The following is a 27,380-nucleotide window of genomic DNA, read 5'->3' on the forward strand; positions in this document are numbered from 1 at the left end:
AAAATATAAGACGATATTTGCTAACGTAATAGTATAAATAATTCAAATTATGACAAATAATATAATTGAGATATTCGCATAGTAAAGATGTATTAAATTTTAATCCATTTTTCCAAAAATTAAATTTAAAAACGAGCATGAAAAAGTTAAGGTTGCAAAATTCTAGGAGGCCAAAAAAGTATGAGAAAGAACAAATGTCATCTCAAGTAACTTTTTGCAAACAATAACATGTTTGACCAGTTTCTTATATAAAAAAATACATATTGTTAATGAAAAAAGAATACTCAATTTTAAACGGATAGAGACCATCACTCTATATTTTTGTTCCCTATCCTTTTTATTTTTCTTAATTTTACGAAATTATTTAAACTTTATTTAGACAAAGTTCGTTATGTGATTTTAAGTTATAAACTTCTCATTTCAAAATAAACCAGTTTGCAAAGTCATAACTGAAAGGTATGATATACATTGTCTTTAGAACACAGCAGAAACTCCCAAATTTATGGTTACATAATAATTCTATACATATAGAAATAAATGCTTTTCTTTACATAATTGGTTATATGTACAATTATCTGTAGAATATATTTATCATGCTCCAACCTTCAGTGTAATAACCGCAAATCACAGAGGAGAGATAAACTTTACTAGGCAAATCCCGTGCGACGAGCTCGACTGAAGCATGCAGGGAGTTTCTAACTTGAAACCCCGTTTGGGAGATCTCGTGCTCAACCAACTCGGCCGCCATTTTAAGTATTTAATATTGAATTCATACATACTAAAATTAATAACAGCTCACGCACGATGCATGTGCGGCTGGGTCGTGTAGACAATTCTTTCCATGAAATTACACGCAATTACCTTGAAAAGAGATATTAAATATTTGATCCCCACTCTCCCCGTGACCAAATCTTTGAGGTCAAAAATCAAAAGTTTTACCTATTTATTCTTCGTCACACTATTGAAACAAAATAAAAATACCGAATGGAACGATATTAAAATGTTTGATACCTAAAGCCATAAATCACCATTTTTCCCGTGTAACAGTTGAAAATAGCCCACTAAGTGCTGATTTTGGGCCTGATTGATGGTTGTTGGGCTACTTTTGCCCGCTCTAGACCTCATAAATAGGTACTTCGCAACTTTTTTTTTGCGCGGATTTCCTTCTAGTCTTTAATTTTTGTCCCTAAAATTGCTGGTCTTTAAGTTTTGTCCTTCTTTTGAAAAAGTGGCCGAAAATACCCTGAGCTTCTGGGTTAGATTCCCCGCTCAGTTAAAAAAAAAAAAACATGCAATGCAAGGCTTTGCAAAAAGTTCTACCTTGAGGCATAACTAAAAGTCTACCCCATAAGGCAGAACTTTTCTTTAAAGCATAAACTTTGCTTTATAAGACAAACTTTTAGTTATGCCTTAAGGAAAAATTCTGTCTTATGGGGCAGATTTTTAGTTATGCCTTAAGGCAAAGTCTGCCCCATAAGACAGAACTTTTCCTTAAGACATAATTAAAAGTTTGCCTTTTAAGGCAAAGTTCTTCCCTCTTCGGCAGTTATGCCTCAAAGTAAAGTCTGGCGCATAAGGTAGAACTTTTTGCAAAGTCTTGCCTTGCGAATTTTATTTTTATTTTTATGATAAAGTCGGGATTTAAACCCAGAACTTCAAGGTATTTTAGACGAAGGACAAAACTGAAAGACCAGCAATTTGAGGGACAAAAACTAAAGACCACCCCCAACGAAGGTCAATCGTGCAAATTGCCCACTTCGCAACACCGGCTTGTTGGGCTACCCTTTTTTTTCCTCTTTAGATTTGTTTGGCCCTTTGCAAACTCCAACTCTTAGGCCCATTTTCATTTTTATTTATGCAAAAAGTACATAACTAACCACAAAAACAACATAATTACCGCCTCTACCCTTTACCACCATAGCTCACTTTGAGAACCCCAGTTTTCTTTTCTGAAGAGACTCGAGTTTTTCGGCGAGGTTTTGTTTTCTGTAAACCAAGCTTGAAGACTCTTTATTAACACAGTGAAGTAAGTTTACTCCATTCAGGTCCAATATTTTATCTTATCTCTTTTTTGTTGTTGTTGTTGTATGCCCTTAAAAATGCTGCGTGTTTAATTGTCTTCATAGCACTTCAAGTGAAATTTTCCTTTTTCCTATTCAAATATGAAGTATTTTTCCTCAAATGTCCTTAGGATTTTGGTGTTGTTAATTAGATTGCAGATTTAATTCGAGCTAAGCAATATATATAAGCATGTCTTGGTGAAATATTTGCATACATATTCATTATTAAAAAAAAAAAATGAAGCATCTGAATTTGAGTCACGACTCATGAAACATGAATTGGTAAATGGTTCAATATAGAGAGTTAGCTAAGCTTAAGCATCACTGTTTCTGGAGAAGTTTCAATTAGGTATGCTTTTAGATCCATTACAATGTTTTAATCACGTGTATTTTTTTCATGCTTATCAATCTGAGGGCTGGTCAAGTGTGTTAATGAGCCAACATAGTTTTACAGTTACCAATTTCAAAAAATGAGCCAACATAGTTTAATCTAGTGGTTTAAGGTTTAAAGGTTTGGAAGCTTTGAAAGTTAACGTGGGAGGTTTCATATGCTTTGGTATCTAACTAATTTCATTGTCATCTTTTGAGAAAATATTCAACGTGTTTGTTAGTAAATGGCCTTAACATCAATTCCTGAAAAACAAGATGTTGATTAGATGAGTTTGGGGATGAAAACTTTGTTAGATTAAATGATGTTTAAGTTTATTTATGCTTATCAGTTGTTTGGTTTAATGCTTTGGAACGCTGTAGTGCAAATTTGGCATATTATTCTGGGTTCGAAGAGGTAAATCGAGGCCTACTGAGTGGAATTGAATGGGTCTAAATAAAAACTTTAAGACCTAGATTAATAATTAAATGTGAGAAAGAGAGAAATGGGTGCGGATTTATTTCAAGCCCCGTGACAAAAAATAACAGAAAAAGAGTGGGCGGAAAGAACAACTGTAAGGGAGTGAGATGAGACATGAATTTAGTTTACCATTGCAAAGAAGAAAGAAAAGAGTGAAAAAGAAGGCAAAAATAATCGTCTCGAATTAGTAAAAAAGTGATTTACTTCAAATGATAAGCCGTAATGATGGCATGAATAACATATCGTCTTGACTGGGGTCGCGGCCGCGTCTCGAGTAAGGACACGTAAATAGAATTGCAAGGTCGTGGTTGCGCGTCTTGACCTAAACACTTTAATACAAGAATCATCATGAATTAATCAAGACGAGTAGGCTCAATTTTTAGGTGTGCTACACAGAGAAAAGGACAAAAATGGTCCCTTAACTATGATTGTAGGTTCAAAATAGTCCCTTAACTATGCACTTAACGGTTTTAGTCCTTTAAGTTTGTTACAAGTTAATAAAAACGGTCCCTTAACTATGAGAGTAGGTTCAAAATAGTCCCTTAACTATGCACTTTACGGTTTTGGTCCTTTAAGTTTGCCATAAGTTGACAGTTTTAGTCTCGACAAAATATTCATCGAACTCTATTTGTTAGATTTGACGAGAACTATGAAAAAAAGGGAAAAATTAGTAAGAACTCTAGATCGGTCAAATAACTCGGGACAAAACCGACGGACGTTAGTCGGTTATAGGATGGACTTTCGCGCATTTTTCCTCAAAAATAACCGATGGACTTCCGTTGGTTTTCGTAAAAAACAATAATAATTAAAAAAAAAAATAGTGTCCCTCGATTTTATCCATCGGTTTCCGTCCATCGTTTTTTCGCTTGTTTTTGGTAGTGACAACTTTTTTAGTTTCTGCCATTTCTAATTTATTTCTAAAGTCTAGTGTATTTTATTTAGTCGATGGATTCCCTCAGTTTTAATCGATAGAGTCCGTCGGTCTTTGTGTTTCGAGACACCATTTTCTGACATTATCAAACCGTTAAGTGCATACTTAAGGGACTATTTTTAACCAACCCTCATAGTTAAGGGACCATTTTGTCAACTCATGGCAAACTTAAAGGACCAAAACCGTTAAGTGCATAGTTAAGGGACTATTTTGAACCTACTCTCATAGTTAAGGGACCATTTTTGTTAACTTGTAACAAACTTAAAGGACTAAAACCGTTAAGTGCATAGTTAAGGGACTATTTTGAACCTACTATCATAGTTAAGGGACCATTTTTGTCCTTTTCTCGTGCTACACAAGTCAAGGTCGCGGTTACGCGTCTTGACGGATGTATGTCAAAGCTAAGTTCTCGGTAATGCGTTTTAGTTAAAAGTAATAAAAGCTCAACAATATTAGGGCGAATCATAGGTATACTAATAAATATAATTTATCCAAGATTAATTTAAGCCATATACAAGTGGATAAAGCGACCATGCTAAAACTATGAGACTTGAGGGTGAGTAATACCTATCCCCGGTCAACAAAATTTCTTACCCTTAATTTTTTTTTTTTCGCAGACCAAGAAAAAAGAGTCAAATTGCTTTTGATTAGGGATTCAATAAGGTGACTTGGAACACCAAAATCAATCTCTAAGTGATAGTCAATGTCTCCACTACTTAATTATATGTTCTGGGCTATTTGAGTTATAAGTCGTCAGAGTGCGAACTGAGCTCAATTCTGGTTACTCTGAATTTGAAGCTGCAGGTGAAGAGATCAATATGCGGTTGAAAGTGATATCTCGGTCTACAGATGAATTTACTCGTGAACGCAGTCAGGATCTCCAGGTTTGGCCACTCTTTTCTCTTACATATCATTTTTTTACTTTGTGTTGGGGAATTGTGCTTTCACACCATGCATCATGTATGTCCTCGTTTTCTTGAAAATATTAACTCGTATAGTGATCTACGCTTATCAGAGAGTTTTTCGGAACTTCGATCCCAACCTTCGACCTCAAGAGAAGGCAGTGGAATATGTTCGCGCCCTGAATGCAGCAAAACTAGAGAAGGTTATTCCTCTTTCCGTGTTTAATTTTTATTGTGTTATTTTGTTTGAGTGTGCCAATCAAGTTTTGTTTATTTTTAGATATTTGCAAGGCCATTTGTTGGAGCAATGGATGGGCACATTGATGCTGTCTCTTGCATGGCAAAGAATCCTAATCACTTGAAAGGAATATTTTCTGGCTCCATGGACGGAGGTATGATTTTGTTCAGTGTCTTTTTTGTTTATATTTTTCTTGCATAGCTTCAAATTGTGTTAGCATTTTGGTGATATACTTAGTTTAATAAATATTAAAACTTTAAACTTGACAAATAATGCGTCAAGGTATTGCTGGCTGAGAATATTACAATTATAGCTTTTAATTACGTAAGGCTTCTGATTCTTTTGTGTTCTTGCAGATGTTCGCCTATGGGATTTGGCTACCAGGTAGATATGAATGCAATTGTTTCAGTTACCAATTGGTATTTAATTACTTGGCTGTCAAGCGTTTTATTACTTGGTATTTTATTACAACAAGAGTGATCTTATATCCCCATTATACAGTTTTGTAAGGTAACAATCTCTTAGACCAGTAGCATCGTTTTCAGTTAAAACGCATTTGGAACTCGAAAATATCTTTTAATTACCTTACTCTGAAGTATGGATGTGATATACTTGAAATTCTGATCCTGAGAAGGTTAATTAATTATTTCCATCTCAAAAAAGAGAAGGTTAATTATTTTGGATTACTAAATGTAGGTATTTCTTTTCCCATTACTTCTACCGATTCACAGTGCACTTAGATTCTTTAATTCCATGTTACTTCTGGTATATGACACAAGCTTTATGGGATATCTTTATCTCCAATTTGGTCACGTTTTGCACTTCTTTTAAATGTTTCATCGTTGGAGTATAAAGGGGTTGAAATATGGAAACTCTCTTTTCTGTCTTTAGATCAATCTGATGGAGGATTCTTCTGCGTTTGCATTTTCTTTTCTTTTATCATATAGGGGTACATTAGTCACTTACTTAAATTCTTAACTTGAACTTATATGTAGTTTTTCATTTGTAACCAGCAAATAGAAACATGTTTGTGGATTTTTCAGCTCCCATTACTTGATAAACGGGTCGTGGGTATTCTTTTGATCCCAGTCATGAACCTTATAATGATTGTGTGCCCAATTTTTTTTTTTTTTTTTTTTTGAAAACAATAGGCGGACAGTACGTCAGTTTCCAGGTCACCAGGGTGCAGTACGTGGTTTGACAGTGTCCACGGATGGCCGTATTCTTGTATCATGTGGAACTGATTGCACGTAAGGCTTCACGTGAACTGCGGATACAAAATTTATTACTGAAAATATTCCTGTACTCTATCTAACCCACTGTGCTTTGGTGGGCTACTTTGCTATAGTGTTAGGCTCTGGAAAGTTCCTGTTGCTACTCTAATGGAGTCGGATGATGGATCTGATCACTCATCCCAGGTAAATGCGTTTCAAGATTTCTGTTCTTTTCCATGCAGGAACTTGGTGTGCCAGATTGTCTAACAAACTGAATTCTTTTATTCTCAGCCATTGGCTGTTCATGTCTCGAAGAATGCATTCTGGTATGTTATTTGGTATTATTGCACTTGCAAGATGATTAACTCAAGTATATCATGATAGCTTCATATCTTCAAACTGCTATTGATGTTGTCGTTTCTCAGGGGTGTTGACCACCAATGGGATGGTGATCTTTTTGCCACAGCTGGTGCTCAAGTCGACATTTGGAACCATAACAGGTTTGCTCGCTTACTTCTCGTATCTTTTCTGCCCAGCTATATGCAGTTTTTAACACATTTTATTCATCTTGTCAACCAGGTCTCAGCCAGTTAATAGTTTTAAATGGGGGAATGACACAGTTACATCTGTTCGGTTTAATCCAGGGGAACCTAATCTTTTGGCAACATCAGCAAGGTTTTCATCTGGAGCCTTCTTTTCTTCTTTTTCTTTGTTGTTTGTTGGGAAAGGATTGAAGATCTTATAAGTTTCCTGCCCAGATGCATAACTGACTCTTGTGTTTTAACTTATTGCAAATTGCTTTTACTCAAGGTAATCAAGCTATCGTTGTGGTTCATATTTTCATATGTGATGCTCCTTTTCTTTAAGGTGATTAAAGCCTAGGTTGTTTCCATGCTCTTTTCTTTTTCTTCTGACACTTGCGCGGGTATCTGCATCTTCCGATCATGTAGTGTGCATGTTTAAATAGAACCCTTTTTTTGGATATAACCTTTCTCATATTAAATGTCTCTTATCCTTTTGAAAATTCGCTATTGTGTGCATCTGTGTTGTTAATGTCTTGGACAAACATATATGCAGTAGTTGCAGCTTCTGTATCGTCAACAACAACAACAACAACCCAGTGAAATCCCACATCGTGGGGTCTGGGGAGGGTAGAGTGTACGCAGACCTTACTCCTACCAAGGTAGGACGGCTGTTTCCGAAAGACCCTCGGCTCAATAAAAGCATAAAAAGAAGTCAGATAAGGCTAAGAGAATCAAAGCGATATGAAATGAAATAATACAAGCGACACAGATAACACAGGATAATCAAAGCACAGGAAATAACAGATAATAGCAGAAATCTGAGCAGAAGAAATTATATTGCGATAATGCGACTACTAATAAGAACGGGAAACGAGACTATCTACTAGCCTTCTACCCTAATTTGGGTCCTCCAAACCCTCCTTTCTAAGGTCATGTCCTCGGTAAGCTGTAGTTGCGCCATGTCGTGTCTAATTACCTCTGCCCAATACTTCTTCGACCTACCCCTACCTCGTCTGAAACCATCCATGGCCAACCTCTCACACCTCCGCACTGGGGCATCTGTGTCTCTCCTCTTCACATGCCCAAACCATCCCAATCTCGCTTCTCGCATCTTGTCTTCCACCGAGGCCACCCCCACCTTATCCCAAATATTCTCATTCCTAATCCTGTCACTCCTGGTGTGGCCACACATCCATCTTAGCATTCTCATTTCGGCAACTTTCATCTTTTGAACGTGAGAGATTTTAACTGGCCAACACTCCGCCCCATACAACATAGTCGGTCTAACCACCACTTTGTAGAACTTGCCCTTAAGTTTTTGTGGCACCTTCTTGTCACATAGCACTCCGGAAGCAAGCCTCCATTTCATCCACCCTGCCCCAATACGATGTGTGACATCATCGTCAATCTCCCCGCTGCTTTGCAGAATAGACCCAAGGTACTTGAAACTACTTTTCTTCTGGATGGCCTGGGTACCAAGTCTCACTTCTAAGCCAGCCTCCTGAGGTGCTTCACTGAACTTACACTCCAATTACTCTGTCTTGGTCCTACTCAGCTTAAACCCTTTAGACTCCAGAGTATGTCTCCAACTCTCCAGCTTAGCGTTAACTCCGCTACGAGTCTCGTCGATCAGGACTATGTCGTCCGTGAACAGCATACACCATGGCACCTCACCTTGAATTTGCCGTGTCAATTCATCCATCACCAAGGCAAATAAAAACGGACTAAGAGCTGATCCTTGATGCAACCCCATCACAACTGGAAAGTGCTCTGAGTCTCCTCCTACTGTTCTTACCCTGATTTTGGCTCCTTCATACATGTCCTTGATCACCCTAATGTACGCCACAGGTACACTTTTAGCCTCCAAGCATTTCCATAGGATCTGTCTTGGAACTTTGTCATAAACCTTTTTTAGGTCGATGAATACCATGTGTAAGTCCCTCTTCCTCTCCCTATACTGCTCCACCAACCTTCTCACAAGATGGATGGCTTCTGTAGTTGAGCGTCCCGGCATGAATCCGAACTGGTTCTCTGAAATAGACACACCTTTCCTCACCCTCATCTCCACCACCCTTTCCCACACTTTCATAGTATGGCTTAGCAGCTTGATACCTCTATAGTTGTTGCAACTCTGGATATCTCCCTTATTCTTGTATAGAGGGATCATTACACTCACCCTCCATTCGTCGGGCATCAATGCCGTCTTAAAGATGACATTAAACAACCTAGTCAGCCACTCCAAACCTGCCGGGCCCGCGCTCTTCCAGAATTCCCCAGGAATCTCGTCAGGTCCGGTCGCTCTTCCCCTGCGCATCCTACGAACAACACCCTTAACCTCGTCAACCTTAATACTCCTGCAATACCCAAAATCGTGATGCCTTCCTGTATGTTCTAATTCTCCCAACACAATGTCTCTGTCCCCTTCTTCATTCAAGAGTTTGCAGAAGTATGACTGCCATCTCCGTCTAACGAGAGTCTCCTCTACCAATACTTTGCCATGCTCGTCCTTGATGCACTTTACTTGATCCACATCACGTGCCTTTCTCTCCCTCGCCTTGGCTAGCCTGAACAATTTCTGGTCCCCTCCTATCTCTTCTAGTTCAGCATACATGCGTTCAAAAGCTGCCGTTTTTGCCGTCGAAACCGCCAACTTCGCCTCCTTCCTCTCCATCTTATAAAGTTCTGTATTTGTCCACTTCTCCACCTCATCCTTGCTTTCTATCAACTTCGCATACGCCACTTTCTTTGCTTCCACCTTCCCTTGAACTTCTCCATTCCACCACCAGTCCCCTCGATGCTGACCACGACTGCCGGTCGAGACCCCCAACACTTCCCTTGCTACCACCCTAATGTAACTAGCCGTCTTATCCCACATACTGGTCGCATCCCCACTATTATCCCAGGCCCCCATATCCTTCAATTTCTCTCCCATCTCCAGGGCACTAATCGTGGTCAAACTCCCCCATCTGATCCTAGGTCGGTCCTCCACGACCCTATTCTTCCTCGTCATCTTGATCGCTAAATCCATCATAAAGAGCTTATGTCGGGTTGTAAGATATTCGCTCGGAATGACCTTACAATTTTTGCACAGACCTTTATCATCCTTCCTAAGGAGTAAAAAGTCTATCTGAGTCTTAGCCACCGAACTACGGAAGGTTACCAAGTGTTCCTCCTTTGGGAAACTCGAATTGGCTATCACCAACCCAGAAGCTCTTGCAAAATCCAAAAGTGAGACTCCTCCATTCCTGTCCCCGAAGCCAAAGCTTCCATGCACATCATCATAACCTCTCGAAATAGGCCCGATGTGTCCATTGAAATCACCTCCCACAAATAGCTTCTCAGTAGGCGGTATGCCTCCCACTAATTCGTCCAAATCCTCCCAAAAGCGCCTCTTCTCCTCGTCGCCTAAGCCCGCTTGCGGCGCATATGCACTAATAATGTTCAAAGTGAGTCCTTCAACGACCACCTTAATCGACATCATCCTATCAGTGACTCTCCTAACCTCTACCACCTGATCCCTTAATTTACTATCTACTAAAATGCCCACCCCATTTCTATACTTCGACCTACCAGAGAACCACAGCTTACGCCGGGTTAGCCGGAAAATGGTGCCGGAAAAAGTCTCCGGCGATGACGCAGCTGTGTTCTGGCAGCGCCAGAAGCAGCTAAAAAAAAGGAAAAAAGGAGAAGAGAAGAAGAAGAGGAGAAGAAGAAAAAGGAAGAGAAAAGAGAAAAAAGTAGATCTGGCCAGAAAAGTGGCCGGCGTTACCTGGTCGCCGGAGTTACTTGAACAGTGATGAGCAGCTAAAAAAAGGAGAAGAGAAGAAGAAGAGGAGAAGAAGAAAAGGGAAGAGAGAAAAAAGTAGATCTGGCCGGAAAAGTGGCCGGCGTTACCTGGTCGCCGGAGTTACCTGAACAGTGATGCGGTCTGGTCGCCTGACGGGGTGGCGGGTGGGGTGGAGAGTTGGAGAGCAGAGGAGAGAGAAAGGAACGTGTTCCATCGAGGATTGGGAACAGTTCAAGAGGGAGTTAAAGCGGCAGTTTTACCCCCTAAATGTTGTGCACGAGGCCCGTCGAAAGTTGAGGGAGCTCAAGCAAACGTCATCCATCCGCTAGTACGTGAAGGAATTCACAAAATTCACTCTTCAAATCCCAAGCATGAACAACGACGACTTGTTGTTCTACTTCTTGGATGACCTTCAAAATTGGGCCAAACAATAATTACAAAGGCGTCAAGTTGAAAACCTTGACGAAGCCATTGTGGTGGCGGAGTCTTTGAATGATTTTCGCACCGACAATACCAAGGCAAAAGATAATCGAAGGAAGCAAGTTGCTGCCAAGGTTGATCAAGGCAACGGGGACAAAAACAGATTTGTCCCCCACAAGGGTCGTGATTCCAGAGGAGATCGAGATCGCAACCGGGGTTCCAATTCCAATTTTCGCAAGAACTACGAAGAAAGGAAGCAGAATTTCACCCCAAACGATGGCTGTTATTTGTGTGGACAATCAGGCCATCTTTACAGAAATTGCCCTTTATTTGGCAAGTTAGGCGCAATGCTTGCTGCCAACAAACAAGCATGTGCGCAAATCGAGGCTCAAACCGGTGAACAAGGTGCAAAGGCGGAGGCTGCAGGACAAGCAAAGGCTAAGGTGGCATGCTTATTCAGTCATATGACGCTTGCTGCCATCACGGCCAAGCCACCTCAAGTCAGGCCAAGGGAGTCACTGTTCGTGGAGGCGGCATTAAAAGGCAAACCAGTCCGCATCATGGTGGACACGGGTGCGACGCATAATTTCATTACAGAGGAGAAGGCAAAGGAACTGAGCCTTTCCTATGTTTCCAGTGACTCGCTGTTAAAGACAGTCAACTGCTTTCCCACAGACGTAAATGGCTTTGCCCCTAAAGTCCATCTCATCTTAGGCACTTGGCAAGGGTTCACCGATTTCACCGTTGCCCCGATGGATGTTTTTGACATCGTATTAGTTCTAGACTTTTGGTATGAGATCAACGCATTCATTTCGCCGCGTCTCAATCAACTTTTGATTAGAGATCCAAGCTGTTCTTGCGACGTGCCGTTAGTTCGTGTGCATCAAGCGGGCGTGCGCTTGTCAGCTATGCAGTTGGTGAAAGGGTTTAAGAAAGGGGAACCGACCTTTCTTGCAACTCTTGTAGCAGTTGAGAATGGAAGCAGTTCTAAAGAAGGGGAAGCAATACCCCTATGCGTGCAACGGGTCCTTGAGGAGAACAGGGACGTGATGCCCGATGAGCTGCCCAAGCGGTTACCCCCGCGTAGGGAGGTAGACCACCAGATCGAGTTGGTTCCAGGAGCTAAGCCGCCCGCCATGTCCCCTTATCGCATGGCACCACCAGAGCTTGAGGAGCTAAGGAAGCAGCTTAAGGAGTTGCTTGAAGCTGGGCACATCCGCCTATCTAAAGCACCATTTGGAGCACCCGTTTTGTTCCAAAAGAAGAAAGAAGGAACGCTGAGGCTATGTATTGATTATCGTGCCGTTAACAAGGTCACGGTGAAAAACAAGTACCCCATTCCCTTAATTGCCGATTTGTTTGATCGGTTAGGACATGCCAAAGTGTTCACCAAGATGGATCTGAGGAAGGGATACTATCAAGTGCGCATTGCCGAGGGCGACGAGTCGAAGACTACTTGTGTGACTCGATATGGGGCGTTTGAGTGGCTAGTCATGCCATTCGGCCTAACCAATGCACTTGCCACTTTTTGCACGCTGATAAGCAAACTTTTCCACCCATTTTTGGATCAGTTTGTTGTGATTTACCTCGACGACATCGTGGTATATAGCAACAGTGGAGGAGCACATAGAGCATCTCCACAAGGTTTTCCAAGTGTTGAGGGAGAACGACCTGTGCGTCAAGCAGGAGAAATGCACTTTTGCCCAGCCCCAAGTGCAATTCCTTGGGCATACAATCAGCCAAGGAGAAATCCGGATGGATAGCGACAAAATCAGCGCTATTCAAGATTGGGAGGTCCCAACGAAAGTAACTGAGCTTCGATCCTTTCTTGGCCTTGCCAATTATTACAGGCGGTTCATTCTTGGTTATTCCACCATTACAGCACCACTTACCGACTTGTTGAAGAAAAGTCGTGAGTGGAAGTGGACACCTTTGTGTCAAGAGGCATTTGAAGGCCTCAAGGGAGCAATCACGAAGGAGCCTGTCTTGGCTCTACCTGACTTCACCAAGGTGTTTGAAGTCCACACTGATGCATCAGACTTTGCCATTGGCGGTGTCCTTATGCAAGAGGGCCACCCCATAGCCTTTGAAAGCCGAAAGTTGAACGATGCGGAGCGGAGATACACTGTCCAAGAGAAGGAGATGACGACCGTAGTCCACTGTCTAAGGACCTGACGTCATTACTTGCTGGGGGCACACTTCGTTGTCAAAATAGATAATGTGGCGACAAGTGATTTCCAGTCTCAGAAGAAACTGTCACCCAAGCAAGCTCGGTGGTAGGATTTTCTGGCAGAATTTGACTACACCTTGGAGTACAAACCAGGGAAGGCCAATGTCATGGCCGACGCGTTAAGTTGCAAAGCAGTGCTGGCAGCTATGGTTAGCACGGCCAGCAGTGATATTATTGATGCCATCAAGCAAGGCATGCAGCACGATCCAGTGGCACATCAACTTCTTGTCTTGGCAGTCAAGGCAAGACAAAGAAATTTTGGGTAGATGACGGTGTCCTCTACACCACAGGCAGGCGCATTTATGTGCCTAGATGGGGTAACCTTAGGCGTACCCTGATCAAAGAGGGGCATGACACGGCCTGGGCAGGCCATCCAGGGCAGAAACGAACCATGGCATTGCTAGAGTCATCATATTACTGGCCACGCATGCGGGATGACATTGAGGTCTATGTCCGCACATGTCTTGTGTGCCAACAAGACAAGGTAGAGAACAAGGCACCTGGAGGCCTACTTGAACCATTGCCCGTAGCTGAGAGACCATGGGACAGCGTCACCATGGACTTTATCACATGCCTGCCCAATTCTGAGGGCTTTGGCACCATTATGGTGGTGGTTGATCGGTTCTCAAAGTATGCAACTTTTAGCCCCACCACGGCTAGTTGCAAAGCCAAGGAAGCTGCAAGGTTGTTCTTGAAGGACGTTGTCAAGCATTGGGGTGTGCAGAGGCATATCATAAGTGACCGCGATCCACGATTCACAGGGGCGTTTTGGAAGGAGCTGTTTAGTTTGCTGGGGTCTGAGTTACATTTCTCGACCAGTTTTCACCCACAAACCGATGGTCAGACGGAAAGGGTCAATGCGGTACTGGAGTTATATTTGCGGCACTTTGTTAGTGCCAATCAGAAAGATTGGGCCAAATTGCTTGACACTGCCCAATTTTCATACAACCTGCAACGCAGCGAGGAGACGGGGAGGAGCCCATTCGAGTTGGCTGCTGGGCAGCAGCCCAACACACCGCAATCACTGCCTGTTCGAGCTGAATTGCGGAGCCCAAGGGCGTATCATATGGCCAAGGCCTGGGAGGAACAAATTGATATGGCTAGGCCTGATCGAGCTGAATTGCGGAACCCAGGGGCATATCATATGGCCAAGGCCTAGGAGGAACAAATTGATATGGCCAGGTCAAGATATGACCTGGCCATATCAATTTGTTCCTCCTAGGCCTTGGCCATATGATATGCCCCTGGGTTCCGCAATTCAGCTCGATCAGGCAGTGATTGCGGTGTGTTGGGCTGCTGCCCAGTAGCCAACTCGAATGGGCTCCTCCCTGTTGCCTCGCTCCGTTGCAGGTTGTACGAAAATTGGGCAGTCAAGCAACTTGGCCCAATCTTTCTGATTGGCACTAACAAAGTGCCACAAATATAATTCCAGTAGCGCGTTGACCCTTTCCGTTTGGCCGTCGGTTTGTGGGTGAAAACTGGTCGAGAAATGTAACTCAGACCCCAGCAAACTGAATAGCTGCTTCCAAAACGCCCTTGTGAATCGTGGATCGCGGTCACTTATGATATGCCTCGGCACACCCCAATGCTTGACAACGTCCTTCAAGAACAACCTTGCAGCTTCCTTGGCTTTGCAACTAGCCGTGGTGGGGCTAAAAGTTACCTACTTTGAGAACCGATCAACCACCACCATAATGGTGCCAAAACCTTCAGAATTGGGCAGGCATGTGATAAAGTCCATGGTGACGCTGTCCCATGGTCTCTCAGCTACGGCAATGGTTCAAGTAGGCCTCCAGGTGCCTTGTCTTGTTGGCACACAAGACATGTGCGGACATAGACCTCAATGTCATCTCTCATGCGCGGCCAGTAATATGATGACTCTAGCAACGCCATGGTTCGTTTCTGCCCTGGATGGCCTGCCCAGGCCGTGTCATGCCCCTCCTTGATCAGGGTACGCCTAAGATTACCCCATCTTGGCACTAAATGCGCCTGCCTGTGGTGTAGAGGACACCGTCATCTACCCAAAATTTCTTTGTCTTGCCTTGACTGGCCAAGACAAGAAGTTGCTGTGCCACTGGATCGTGCTGCATGCCTTGCTTGATGGCATCAATAATATCACTGCTGGCCGTGCTAACCATAGCTGCCAGCACCGCTTTGCGACTTAACGCGTCGGCCACGACATTGGCCTTCCCTGGTTTGTACTCCAAGGTGTAGTCAAATTCTGCCAGAAAATCTTGCCACCGAGCCTGTTTGGGTGACAGTTTCTTTTGAGACTGGAAATAACTTGTCGCCACATTATCTGTTTTTACAACGAAGTGTGCCCCCAGCAAGTAATGACATCAGGTCCTTAGACAGTGGACTACAACCGTCATCTCCTTCTCTTGGACAGTGTATCTCCGCTCCGCATCGTTCAACTTTCGGCTTTCAAAGGCTATGGGGTGGCCCTCTTGCATAAGGACACCGCCAATGGCAAAGTCTGATGCATCAGTGTGGACTTCAAACACCTTGGTGAAGTGAGGTAGAGCCAAGACAGGCTCCTTCACGATTGCTCCCTTGAGGCCCTCAAATGCCTCTTGACACAACGGTGTCCATTTCCACTCACGACTTTTCTTCAACAAGATGGTAAGTGGTGCTGCAATGGCAGAATAACCAAGAATGAACCGCCTGTAATAATTGGCAAGGCCAAGAAAGCATCGAAGCTCAGTTACTTTCGTTGGGACCTCCCAATCTTGAATGGCACTGACCTTGTCGTTATCCATCCGGATTTCTCCTTGGCTGATTGTATGCCCAAGGAATTGCACTTGGGGCTGGGCAAAAGTGCATTTCTCCTGCTTGACGCACAGGTCGTTCTCCCTCAACACTTGGAAAACCTTGTGGAGATGCTCTATGTGCTCCTCCAAACTGTTGCTATATACCACTATGTCGTCGAGGTAAATCACAACAAACTGATCTAAAAATGGGTGGAAAAGTTTGTTCATCAGCGTGCAAAAAGTGGCAAGTGCATTGGTTAGGCCGAATGGCATGACTAGCCACTCAAACGCCCCATATCGAGTCACACAAGTAGTCTTCGACTCGTCGCCCTCGGCAATGCGCACTTGATAGTATCCCTTCCTCAGATCCATCTTGGTGAATACCTTGGCCTGTCCTAACCGATCGAACAAATCGGCAATTAAGGGAATGGGGTACTTGTTTTTCACCGTGACCTTGTTAAGGGCACGATAATCATAGCCTCAGCGTTCCTTCTTTCTTCTTTTGGAACAAAACAGGTGCTCCAAATGGTGCTTTAGATGGGCGAATGTGCCCAGCTTCAAGCAACTCCTTCAGCTGCTTCCTTAGCTCCTCAAGCTCTGGTGGCGCCATGCGATCAGGGGACATGGCGGGCGGCTTGGCTCCTGGAACCAACTCGATCTGGTGGTCTACCTCCCTACGCGGGGGTAACCGCTTGGGTAGCTCATCGGGCATCACGTCCCTGTTCTCCTCAAGGACCCGTTGCACGCATAGGGGTATTGCTTCCCCTTCCTTGGAACTGCTTCCATTCTCGGCGAAATGAATGCGTTGATCTCATACCAAAAGTCTAGACCCAATACGATGTCAAAAACATCCATTGGGGCAACGGTGAAATCTGTGAACCCTTGCCAATCACCTAGGACGAGATGGATTTTAGGGGCAAATCCATTTACGTCTGTGGGAAGGCAGTTGACTGTCTTTAGCAGCGAGTCACTGGAAACATAGGAAAGGCTCAGTTCCTTTGCCTTCTCCTCTGTAATGAAGTTATGCGTCGCACCCGTGTCCACCATGATGCGGACTGGTTTGCCTTTTAATGTCGCCTCCACGAACAATGACTCCCTTGGCCTGACTTGAGGTAGCTTGGCCGTGATGGCAGCAAGCGTCATATGATTGAATAAGCCTGCCACCTTAGCCTTTGCTTGTTTTGCAGCCTCTGCCTTTGCACCTTGTTCACCTGTTTGAGCCCCGGTTTGCGCACATGCTTGTTTGTTGGCAGCAAGCATTGCGCCTAACTTTCCTAATGATGGGCAATTTCTGTAAAGATGGCTTGATTGTCCACACAAATAACAACCATCGTTTGGGGTAAAATTCTGCTTCCTTTCTTCGTAGTTCTTGCGAAAATTGGAATTGGAACCCCGGTTGCGATCCCTATCTCCTCTGGAATCACGACCCTTGTGGGGGACAAATCTGTTTTTGTCCCCGTTGCCTTGATCAACCTTGGCAGCAACTTGCTTTCCTCGGTTATCCTTCGCCTTGGTATTGTCGGTGCGAAAATCATTCAAAGACTCTTCCACCACAATGGCTTCGTCAAGGTTTTCAAGTTTTGAAGGCCATCCAAGAAGTAGAACAACAAGTCGTCGTTGTTCATGCTTGGGATTTGAAGAGTGAGTTTTGTGAATTCCTTCACGTACTCGCGGATGGATGACGTTTGCTTGAGCTCCCTCAACTTTCGACGGGCCTCGTGTACAACATTTAGGGGGTAAAACTGCCGCTTTAACTCCCTCTTGAACTGTTCCCAATCCTCGATGGAACACGTTCCTTTCTCCATGTCCGCCTTCTTTCTCCGCCACCACAACGCGGCTGTTTCGCTCAAATACATGGCTGCTGTCCGGACACGAATAGCTTCGTCATTAATGTTGACGTGCTCGAAGTATGCGTCCATTTGCCAACTGAAGTCTTCCACATCTTGAGCGTTCCTTTCACCCTTGAAATATCTGGGTTTAGGAACCTCTATGCGGGTTTCCTGAATGTGAACTGGACCAGCACCGTTTGTGAGCTGGGCCGCTTCCAGTTGCGTTTCCAAGGTCTCTATCTTTGCTTGCAAACTGGCTAGCGCCTCCATGAGCCTGAGCTCAAGGCCGGTCAGCGCCTCCTTGTGCTCGCTGCTCTCTGTTTTATGCTCGTTTTGGACTTGCTCTAATCCATCAAGAGCTATTGACTCAAGAGAATTTAAATTCCCTTGTAAGGAGTCAAACCGCTGGTTCAAGGCGAATAGACCAGCCTCTGCGTGGATGATTTTCTCCACCAGTGTGTTCGACACCGAACTTTCACTCGCTTCACCCATGGTATGTGGCTGAGAGGTCAGCCCTTCGGATGTAACAGCGGGTAGCCCTCTGACTTGGTTTTTGTCCCGTTGTTTCTTCAGTTTAGTTGCCCTCTTGGTAGGGGACTTGTCTCCACCGTGGTGCTCGTCGTAAACAGCTTCTTCGTTGTTGTTAGCCATGATTGTAACTCGCTTTGATACCACTTGTCACGGGCCTAAAATCTAAGGCGTCGTGGGGAGCGTTGATGGTCTTAACTACCGCTCAAGGCTTCAGCCCAACTCTCAGTTACTGGCGGAAGGCAGTGAATAACTCTCAGGCAAAACACACACAAGAAGTTAAAGAAGAGGAACACATATTTTGGGAGGCAAGTGCCCTTTTCTGATTTATGCTATAAATGTGTCTCTACAAGTATACAAGGGTGAATTGAATGAATGAATCTGCCCTCAAGGCTTACACCTTTTATAGCTGGAAAAGTATGTCCTAGGCTGGACAGTGGGCCCTAGGCATGTGGCTGTCTTTGCTGACCAGCTTGTTGTGATGGACCACAGGCTGGCAGATTTAGTGCTTGCTTTAGCTGGCCAGTGGCCCACGAGCAGAAAGGTGTGCGGCTGGTCTCCCACTCCTGTCTTGCAAGCTGGCCTCCCATTATTGTGCAGACATGTGAGCAGCTGGTCTCCCACTCTTGTCTTGCAAGTTGGCGTCCCACTCCTGTGGACCCTTTGGCATGCTGATTTTGACTAGCGCCTGGCGCTAGTTGCGGGCTGTCTTGTACGAATGGTGGCGGGATGGCACACTAAATGGCGCTAGAAGTAGGGCCTGATTGTCCACACAAATAACAGCCCTCGTTTGGGGTAAAATTCTGCTTCCTTTCTTCGTAGTTCTTGCGAAAATTGGAATTGGAACCCTGGTTGCGATCCCTATCTCCTCTGGAATCACGACCCTTGTGGGGGACAAATCTGTTTTTGTCCCCGTTGCCTTGATCAACCTTGGCAGCAACTTGCTTCCCTCGGTTATCCTTCGCCTTGGTATTGTCGGTGCGAAAATCATTCAAAGACTCCGCCACCACAATGGCTTCGTCAAGGTTTTCAATCAAACATAAAAAATTTAATTAGTGACAGTACTGAATCTTCCCAACATTTATGGTAAAATCAATAACTTATTGCTTCTGTAAAGGTGTTCTGAAAAATGATCGGTTTTGCTTCGAGTGCTTGATTAGTTAGAGCTTTGTGCTCTTTTGCTGGTACTCGTGAATGGGCTGCTAGAATAGCAGATGCCATGCTTGTTAATTCTAAGATGGTATTGTAACTTCAATGGCTGCTCAGTGACTACATCAGCATTGATGCTCGCAATATTTCCAAGTGTTATCCGATTTTTGGCATGTAGCTACTTATTGTATCGTATTTGATCTTTCTTGCAGTGATCGTAGCATAAGCATCTATGATTTACGGCTTTCTTCGCCAGCTAGAAAGGTTATTATGACGGTAAGCAGCATAACTGTCTTGTAAAAATTACTGCTAACGAATGTCTCGTTTTGGTAAAATGCTGGCCCGTAAGCTACTTATTTTGATAATGTGTGAGTGATTGAGGCGATCCATTTCTTTTAGGCGCTGAATATCTTTTTAGTGATTGACTTGTTCAGTGGTCATGTTAAAAGAACTGCTGGGACATGCTTTTGAATAATTCAGCTGATGTTAAAAACAAGCCCATGTTACTAATCAATAAGCAAACTAATAAACTTGCACTTACCTTGTCCCTTCTCACTGCAAGCTCAGGTCGCCTTGTCATTTTTTTCTTGTTTTTCGCATTTTAGGACACTTGCACAGAGAGCATCTTTTGCTAGAGCAAAGACAAAAAGTCTTCCATATTAGGGATGGGAAGACCGAAGCCTCCGTGTCTTTAAGCCAAATATCTTTGATAACAATTTTAATATATATCTGCTTTGTATTTTCTCAAAAATGTATTTCTGACTTAATATCTCTTTTTTGCAGACAAAAACTAATGCTATAGCATGGAATCCCATGGAGCCAATGAATTTTACTGCCGTGAGTGCAACATGAGAACTTTGTTCTCCTTTCCTTTATCTTACTTTTGCTTTCAGTTCCTTCATCACCTCCTGATTCCTCTTACCAAGAAATGTTTAGTTATTATATTATGTTGTTACCTGTAACCTAAATGTAGATTACAGGTGGCAGGTCTTAGCCACTTAAACGTGAATTTGAATATTGATTTTTTTTTTTGGGATAAGGTACTATGAGATTTGATTTTAACTGGAACTAAAATGAAATGGGAGGAACAGCTTGTTAGTCAATAATCAACTTTAAATTTTGTGTATTTCCCTTTAATTGATGTTGCGTGCGTATTGATATAGAATTGACAAGAATATGTGTTTATGTTAGCATGTTACTTTTTTGAGATAATTATATGATAAAAAATGTACTTATGTCATCATCTGAATAAGTGGTAGGTCATGCTAGAGGTTCAATAAGATGAGAGTTTTGACTCCTGGGGAATGGATTAGCAGTAAAGCCGCTTAATTTGGCTAAAATTCTAGGCCTGAAAACAGACTTTGACATTACTATTACAACTGCTACTACTGCTACAACAACAAAAACAACAACGATGTCCTAATCCAAACTGGACTTTGACACTACAAATATGAAGAAAATCAAGGGAGATTGGTCTCTACCGGAAGTCTTCCCAGGGTCCTGAGCTTAGCCAAGAGGGTTATGATTTAAATGCTTATTAAAAAGAAACGTGAAGAAATTCATGGATGCAGATTATCGGTGCATCCATGACTTCTTTGTGGTAATGAATGCAGACGTAGTATAGATATATGTGTAAAAATGTTAACTCTGTATTTTCTAGTCTAAGTTGGAAATTTACATCTGCCTGGCATAACCACTAAGATTATGGAAAGCTACTGGATCACTGGATTTCTTTTCCAATTAGCTCACGATCACTGTTTGGCTACTTTGTCCTGGTTAAAATTGAGTTGGAAACTTGAAGCTGACCGTGAATAGAACTGCTCCTTTATGAAGTCATATCTAGGAAGCTATAAAGATTCTATGACGTTTGTCTGAAAGAAAAAAAAGGATTCTGAAAAAAAAGGATTCTTCTAGTTGACATCTCGTCCACACTAATTTTTCCTTTGAGGAAGGACTTCTGTTGTGGAGGGGATTAAGTTCTTTTGAGAAAAATATAAGACCTGATTTTTTGTTTGCCAAGGAAAGACCTGATTTTCTATATCTAAAATCTATAACATTATACCCTTATAATATTTAGAAATTTTGGTTAAGTTAATTAAAAGAAACTAGATAGTCCATTGTAAAGGTTTTAGCAAATTCTGTTATAATTCTTTGAAGCATAGACCTTGGAAAAGTATGTGCCCAAATTTTGGTGATGTTTTAAACTTAACATGGAGTAAGGTGGATAATAGTAGCCTGCTTCCAGTCCTTTTTCGATTGCTAAAACAATTTTGATTGTTATATGAATACAACAACAACAACAACGTACCTAGTGAAATCCCACAATGTGGGGTCTGGGGAGGGTAAAATGTATGCAGACCTTACCCCTATCTCGGAAGATAAGGAGGCTGTTTCCGAAAGACCCTCGGCTCAAGAGACAACATTACGAGAAAAGTTCAGATAAGCACAAACAATTCAAAGCCATATGAAAATGAAAAAGTCATGATAAAGCAATCTGAGAAAAAAAAAAGCAGTAGCTACCACTAGTAAATAAGATAATCAAAGTACAAGAAACAACATATAGTATCAGGAATCAAAGACAATAGACTACAGATAAAAACTGCGACTACTAGTACGAAGGGATATGCGGGATTATCTACTAGCCTTCTACCCTAATCTGAGTCCTCCATACCCTTCTATCTAAGGTCATGTCCTCGGTAAGCTGGAACTGCGTCATGTCCTGTCTAAGCACCTCTCCCCCATACTTTTTCGGCCTACTTCTACCTCTTTTGAAATCGTCCTTAGCCAACCTCTCACACCTCCGCACTGGGGCATCTATGTCTTTCCTCTTCACATGCCCAAACCATCTTTGCCTCCCTTCCCGCATGTTGTCCTCCACCGATGCCACTCCCACCTTATCCCGGGTATCTTCATTCCTAATCCTATCTCGCCTGGTATGCCCACACATCCATCGCAACAACTTTCATCTTTTGGACGTGAGAGTTCTTGACTGCCCAACACTCCGCCCCGTAGAACAAAGTCGGTCTCACTACCACTTTGTAGAACTTGCCTTTAAGTTTTGGCGGCACCTTCTTATCACACAACACTCTTGAAGCGAGCCTCCATTTCATCCACCCTGCACCAATACGATGTGTGACATCATCGTCAATATCCCCATTGCACTCCCACCTTATCCCGGATTGTTATATGAATGTAGAATTTAATCATCTTAACTGTGAACGCAAACTTGCAAAATTAGATAGGACCAAAAGGGAAATGTTTTTTTGGAAGGTCTTTTCTTAGTGAGATAATTCACTGTCTTTGTGTAAATGTGGCTATAACTGTGTTTAACTTCGTTTCTATCAAAATGTGAGGTGTATCTGGTGCACCACTTGTTTTGCTTCAGTATTCTGCTTCTTACCATGATAGTGATATTAAGGAGCTGCGAACACTTGGTAATGATTACATTTTAGCTGTATTTCTGGAGGTTGAGATGCATGCATAATATAAGGGCTTGAGTCTCACATAGTGTTGATTTCTTAATCTTTAGTGGTTGTTTTCACTTTTCAGTATGGATTTTATATATTAGGTGCTTTCTTTGCAATGAATCCTCACTTTTCCTGTCGATGTAGGCTAATGACGATGGCAAGTGCTACAGTTATGATGTTAGAAAATTAAACGAAGCCAAATGTGTGCATAAAGATCATGTCTCTTCAGTGTAAGGCATCATCTCTTTATTTACCGTAGTTTATGCGTTGGGATTTGACAAGCAGGGTTTGTTGCTAATGTTTGTGGTTTATTTGCAGGATGGATATAGATTATTCACCAACCGGTCGAGAATTTGTGACTGGATCTTATGATAGATCAGTAAGTTCCTGTCAAGTTTATTTTTTCACCTAGTCTAGTGTCCTAAGCACTTTGACCGAATTACCATACTTTGTAGGTGAGAATTTTCCAATATAATGGCGGTCACAGCAGGGAAATGTATCACACTAAGAGGATGCAGAGGTTTCACTCCATATCTTGATAAAGAAGCATCTTTTCTGTTTTATTATTAGTTATTATCATCCCCAATTATAATTGACCGTCTTGGCTGCTTATCATAGCTGCTCAATACTTTCAAGTGAATGTGTTTTCCTGACATCTGTCATCAACTCAGGGTATTCTGTGTCAAGTTCAGTTGCGATGCAAGTTATATTATCTCAGGAAGTGATGATACCAACCTTCGTCTTTGGAAAGCAAAAGCATCTGAACAATTGGGAGTTGTATGTACCTACACTGCTTGATTCTTTTGGTTTATATACTGTTTTCTGGGAATGTGTGTACATGTTTCACTTCTGTTTTTGATGCATTTTAGGTTTGAATCTATCTGAGATTTTTCTTAATCTCTCTCTTGTTCCTCTTTAATTGTGGATTTGGTTTCAACACGGCGGTTATGATTGAAAAAAAATGAGATCAAGAGGTCGCAAGTTTTTGTACCCCATCCGTTCTAGTTTATTGGGCTGCTTAGTGTGGAGAGATTTCCGGTTTTAGTTTTTGGAAACAAACGAAGATAAACTTTACATTTCTTCAGTAGAACTCTTAGACTCACAGAATAATGAGTTATCAGAGTTTCTTAATTAGAGTGCTGCGAGGATGTACATGAAAAGGAGATTCCGAACTTGAAAAAACTTTATGGTTCTTTATTAGAATTGTTGCACAAGTTAGTAGTATGATTAGTAATAAAAAAGGAAAAGAACGGGAAGAGATATAGCTGTAAGTGCATATATGAAAAGGAAATTCGTAAGACACCCCAAACATGAAAAGATATAAATCCTTAAAACACCCGAATATGAAGATATATAAATCCTTGCCAGTAAACAAAATGTTTGGAAAGGAAAAAGGGAGAAAGATATAACCTGTGAAATGATTAACATTTGATTGTACAGGAACCGTTGTGCAAAAGAAAAAAAAATTGATTTTTTCTGGGAAATTCTTTTGAAAGAATGATTTTTTGATATATTCTGTTGCCTTTATATTGAGTTGTTCAGGTATAGCTTTTTGATTGTCCCAAAACCTTTTCTTGTAAGTTTGGTTTCTGACAATATTTAGGACAACTAGCCAATTATCTCTGCCTTTTCCCTTTGAAGCTTCTTAATGTGCATCACTGTACTTTTGCCTTCATTAATGAACAAAATAATCTGGTCCCAACTATTTCTGGAGTGTGACTATCGTACTATTGTTTTGAAAGAAAATGGGAAAGAGAATGCTATTTGATTTAAGCTTTCCTTGATTGTTCTGTAATTCTGTTTTTCTTTTTCTTCGCATCAATCTGGATGTAAAAGCTGAAAATTATGTTCTTGCAGATTTTGCCAAGAGAACGGAAAAAACATGAGTATTTGGAGGCTGTCAAGAATCGTTACAAACATCTTCCTGAAGTCAAGCGCATTGTCAGGTAACCGTTCAACTATGACTAATATTCTTGTCTTAGGGCCTTTAGGCGGTTGGTAGCAAATCATAGTTAATCATTTTGCTAACTGGCATGTAAGATCATGTTCACCCAGTGTGAAAGCTTGTTACACTGAGACCTCTATTATGCTAACTCACAAGCCTAAACAAAAGCTGCATGGTTAAGCTTAAGTGAGAAGTTCAGAAGTAGATGATTATCGTGGTCAATTCTGTGTGCATAAATTTGCTACTTTGGAGATATCTGATAAGACTCCCCGTGAGCCTAAAAGAGGCTATCTTCATTCCCCTTTGTTATGATTTTGCAGACACAGGCACTTGCCAAAACCAATCTACAAGGCAACCAAACAAATACGTGAGATCACTGAATCTGAGAGGCGAAGAGAGGAGAGGAGGAAAGCTCACAGTGCCCCAGGAAGCATTCAAAATAAGCCATTGCGGACGCAAAGAATTATCACAGAAGCTGAATGAAAAAGTGTGGTTGTCTTGATCTGCTAATGCATGTTAACTAGGCCAAATTTGAACCGGTTTAGAAAGTTATTAATTACCTATTTAAACAGTTGTTGGAAGGCCCATGGGATAGTATATTTTTTTATCATAGGGAAAAGATCTTACATTTCAACGATCGAGATATAGTGGTGGACTGAGTGGTTACTTCTGTTAAACTTTTGTTACTCTAATCTTTCTTCATCTTCCGGGTTAATTGCATATATTTTCCATGTGGTTCTCTTTAGAAATATTTACTTCCTTTATGATCAGAGGCGGAGCCACGATATTTGGTTATGGGTTCTGGATCACAATTATTTTTGCTTATTGGGTTCTTGATAGATTATGTGTACATATTAAATGATTTTTTTAACGCAAATATAAGGCTTGAACCAAAACTACTAGGTTTTGTGGAACTATAGCCACCATTGTGGTTCTGCCCGTCTATGATCTTGGATACTATAAATATTCCCTTGTTTTGAGTAATGTGTAACCAAATCTATTTTTGTTTATATAAATGATCAATTGCCTGTTTTTAGAGAACATAGAAGATCACAAGCTCACTTGGTGAACTTTCTACCTTAAAAGTTGAGGTGGATTGTTCAAACCTTATCAATAGCTCCTTCCCCTTCTGTGAAAAAATACTACTAAAAAGTATGTGTATAATAAAAAGATATCAAGAGAAGGTTGTCTAATAACCTTTATTTTAAAGTTTTATCACAAGAGGCTACTCTTTTTTTTCCCACTCCACCATTCATTGGAATAACTACTTTCAAGCTTTGCCTGTCCCTAATAACAATTCATTCTTTTTGTGCTGATATGAAACTCTTTTCATTTTAAAATGTTTGGTACCATCATTTACATTATTTAACACGTGTGCACAGCTTTTTAAGTCAGATTCAGGTTCTATTTTTAAATTCTAAATAGTTATGTGATGTTCTTTTATAAGAAAAACTTTCACCTGGTGGTAGTCCTTAATAAATTTATTTTTCATTTTATATTCTTTTTACAAAAGATTTTCATTTTTACATATAAAAAAATTGTAAAGCTATTTTTTTTTTATTTAATTTGTAAGTGGCCATAAGTGATCATTCCCTATGGACTTTCTTTGTGCCAAACACAATTCAATGAAACAATGAGTTCTTTTAAGTAAGAAAAATGAGAAACTCTTTTTCCTTTTTTCGGAGGAATGTTCAAGTATAGTTTTTATTTTTATTTTACTATACTCCTGTATTTATTATGGCGTAAATAGTGGTTCCAAAATAGCTTTATCTGTCGACTTGCCCAGGAGAATCCTGAGTAACTTCACGTGGCACAATCCCATTAATGGTGATATATCATATTCATCGTCACCAGCCACCCCTAATTATTAACGTCTCCGTGTCGTCTCGCCGATTATCTCTTAACGCCAATCACCCTCCTGTAATTATCTAACACATAAACCCAAAAATATCATTCATCAAACACACGTGCCTGTTTTCCCATTTTCAATGTCATTTCATAATAAGTGGCGGGTTTTTCAGCCTGTTCTAGAAAATAAGAAGTGTTTCTATTAGATTACCCTTAATCAAATATTATGAGAAGGAAGTTTATGATTATGTAAACGTACATTTATTTAAATAAAAGTAAAATTGACAGAAAAAATTAAATAAAATTGACAGAAAAAATTAATGTCTTCTTGATTGAGTGAAACACACTTATTTTAAAATAAAATAAATAGATAAATATACTCTTCTTCCGTTAAAGTTGTCCACCTTGGACATTCTATCCTATGTGGCAGTGACATTTAATGAGGTGGATGTCACGTGGCAGTGCCACCTCAACATTCCTAAATCATTTTACTCTTCCACTTTCCAACGCCAAAAATTTCACCCCCTCCACATTGCTTCCACTACCACCGTTATTTGTCATTTTAGAAGTACATCTGATCTTTGTTCCAACCATGAAGAGCTGGAAGTTCAATTGACACAACTTCATTTCAACTGAAACATTCACCCCACCATCCCCTTCCCCCACCCCCGCTAAAAAAAAAAGGAGCAGACCAACTAAACTCTAAAATGG

The 27,380-nt window shown here is 41.5% G+C and overlaps 1 protein-coding gene across 5 annotated transcripts; it reads left to right on the forward strand.

Annotated features, from left to right (window-relative positions):
* Positions 1-1,876: 1,876 nt before the first annotated feature.
* LOC132633202 (uncharacterized) lies at positions 1,877-25,552 on the forward strand. 5 transcript variants are annotated; one of them, XM_060349469.1, is made up of 19 exons: positions 1,932-2,026; positions 4,456-4,501; positions 4,643-4,722; positions 4,854-4,943; positions 5,021-5,132; positions 5,335-5,362; positions 6,130-6,228; positions 6,327-6,396; positions 6,484-6,518; positions 6,618-6,692; positions 6,772-6,867; positions 19,622-19,685; positions 20,193-20,246; positions 23,021-23,106; positions 23,195-23,255; positions 23,332-23,396; positions 23,548-23,653; positions 24,734-24,822; positions 25,142-25,552. In XM_060349469.1, exons 3-19 carry the CDS (start codon positions 4,657-4,659, stop codon positions 25,302-25,304), a joined length of 1,359 nt encoding a protein of 452 aa, XP_060205452.1. In that variant the 5' UTR covers positions 1,932-2,026; positions 4,456-4,501; positions 4,643-4,656; the 3' UTR covers positions 25,305-25,552. The 5 variants fall into 5 exon arrangements, with proteins under 5 accessions (XP_060205448.1, XP_060205449.1, XP_060205452.1 ...); XM_060349470.1 differs by having other exon boundaries at positions 1,937-2,026; positions 4,637-4,722; XM_060349465.1 differs by lacking the exon at positions 4,456-4,501 and having other exon boundaries at positions 1,877-2,026; positions 4,637-4,722.
* The last annotated feature ends 1,828 nt before the right edge of the window (positions 25,553-27,380 follow it).

This window comes from Lycium barbarum, chromosome 3 (genome assembly GCF_019175385.1).
Source record: "Lycium barbarum isolate Lr01 chromosome 3, ASM1917538v2, whole genome shotgun sequence".
Taxonomy (NCBI): Eukaryota; Viridiplantae; Streptophyta; class Magnoliopsida; order Solanales; family Solanaceae; genus Lycium; species Lycium barbarum.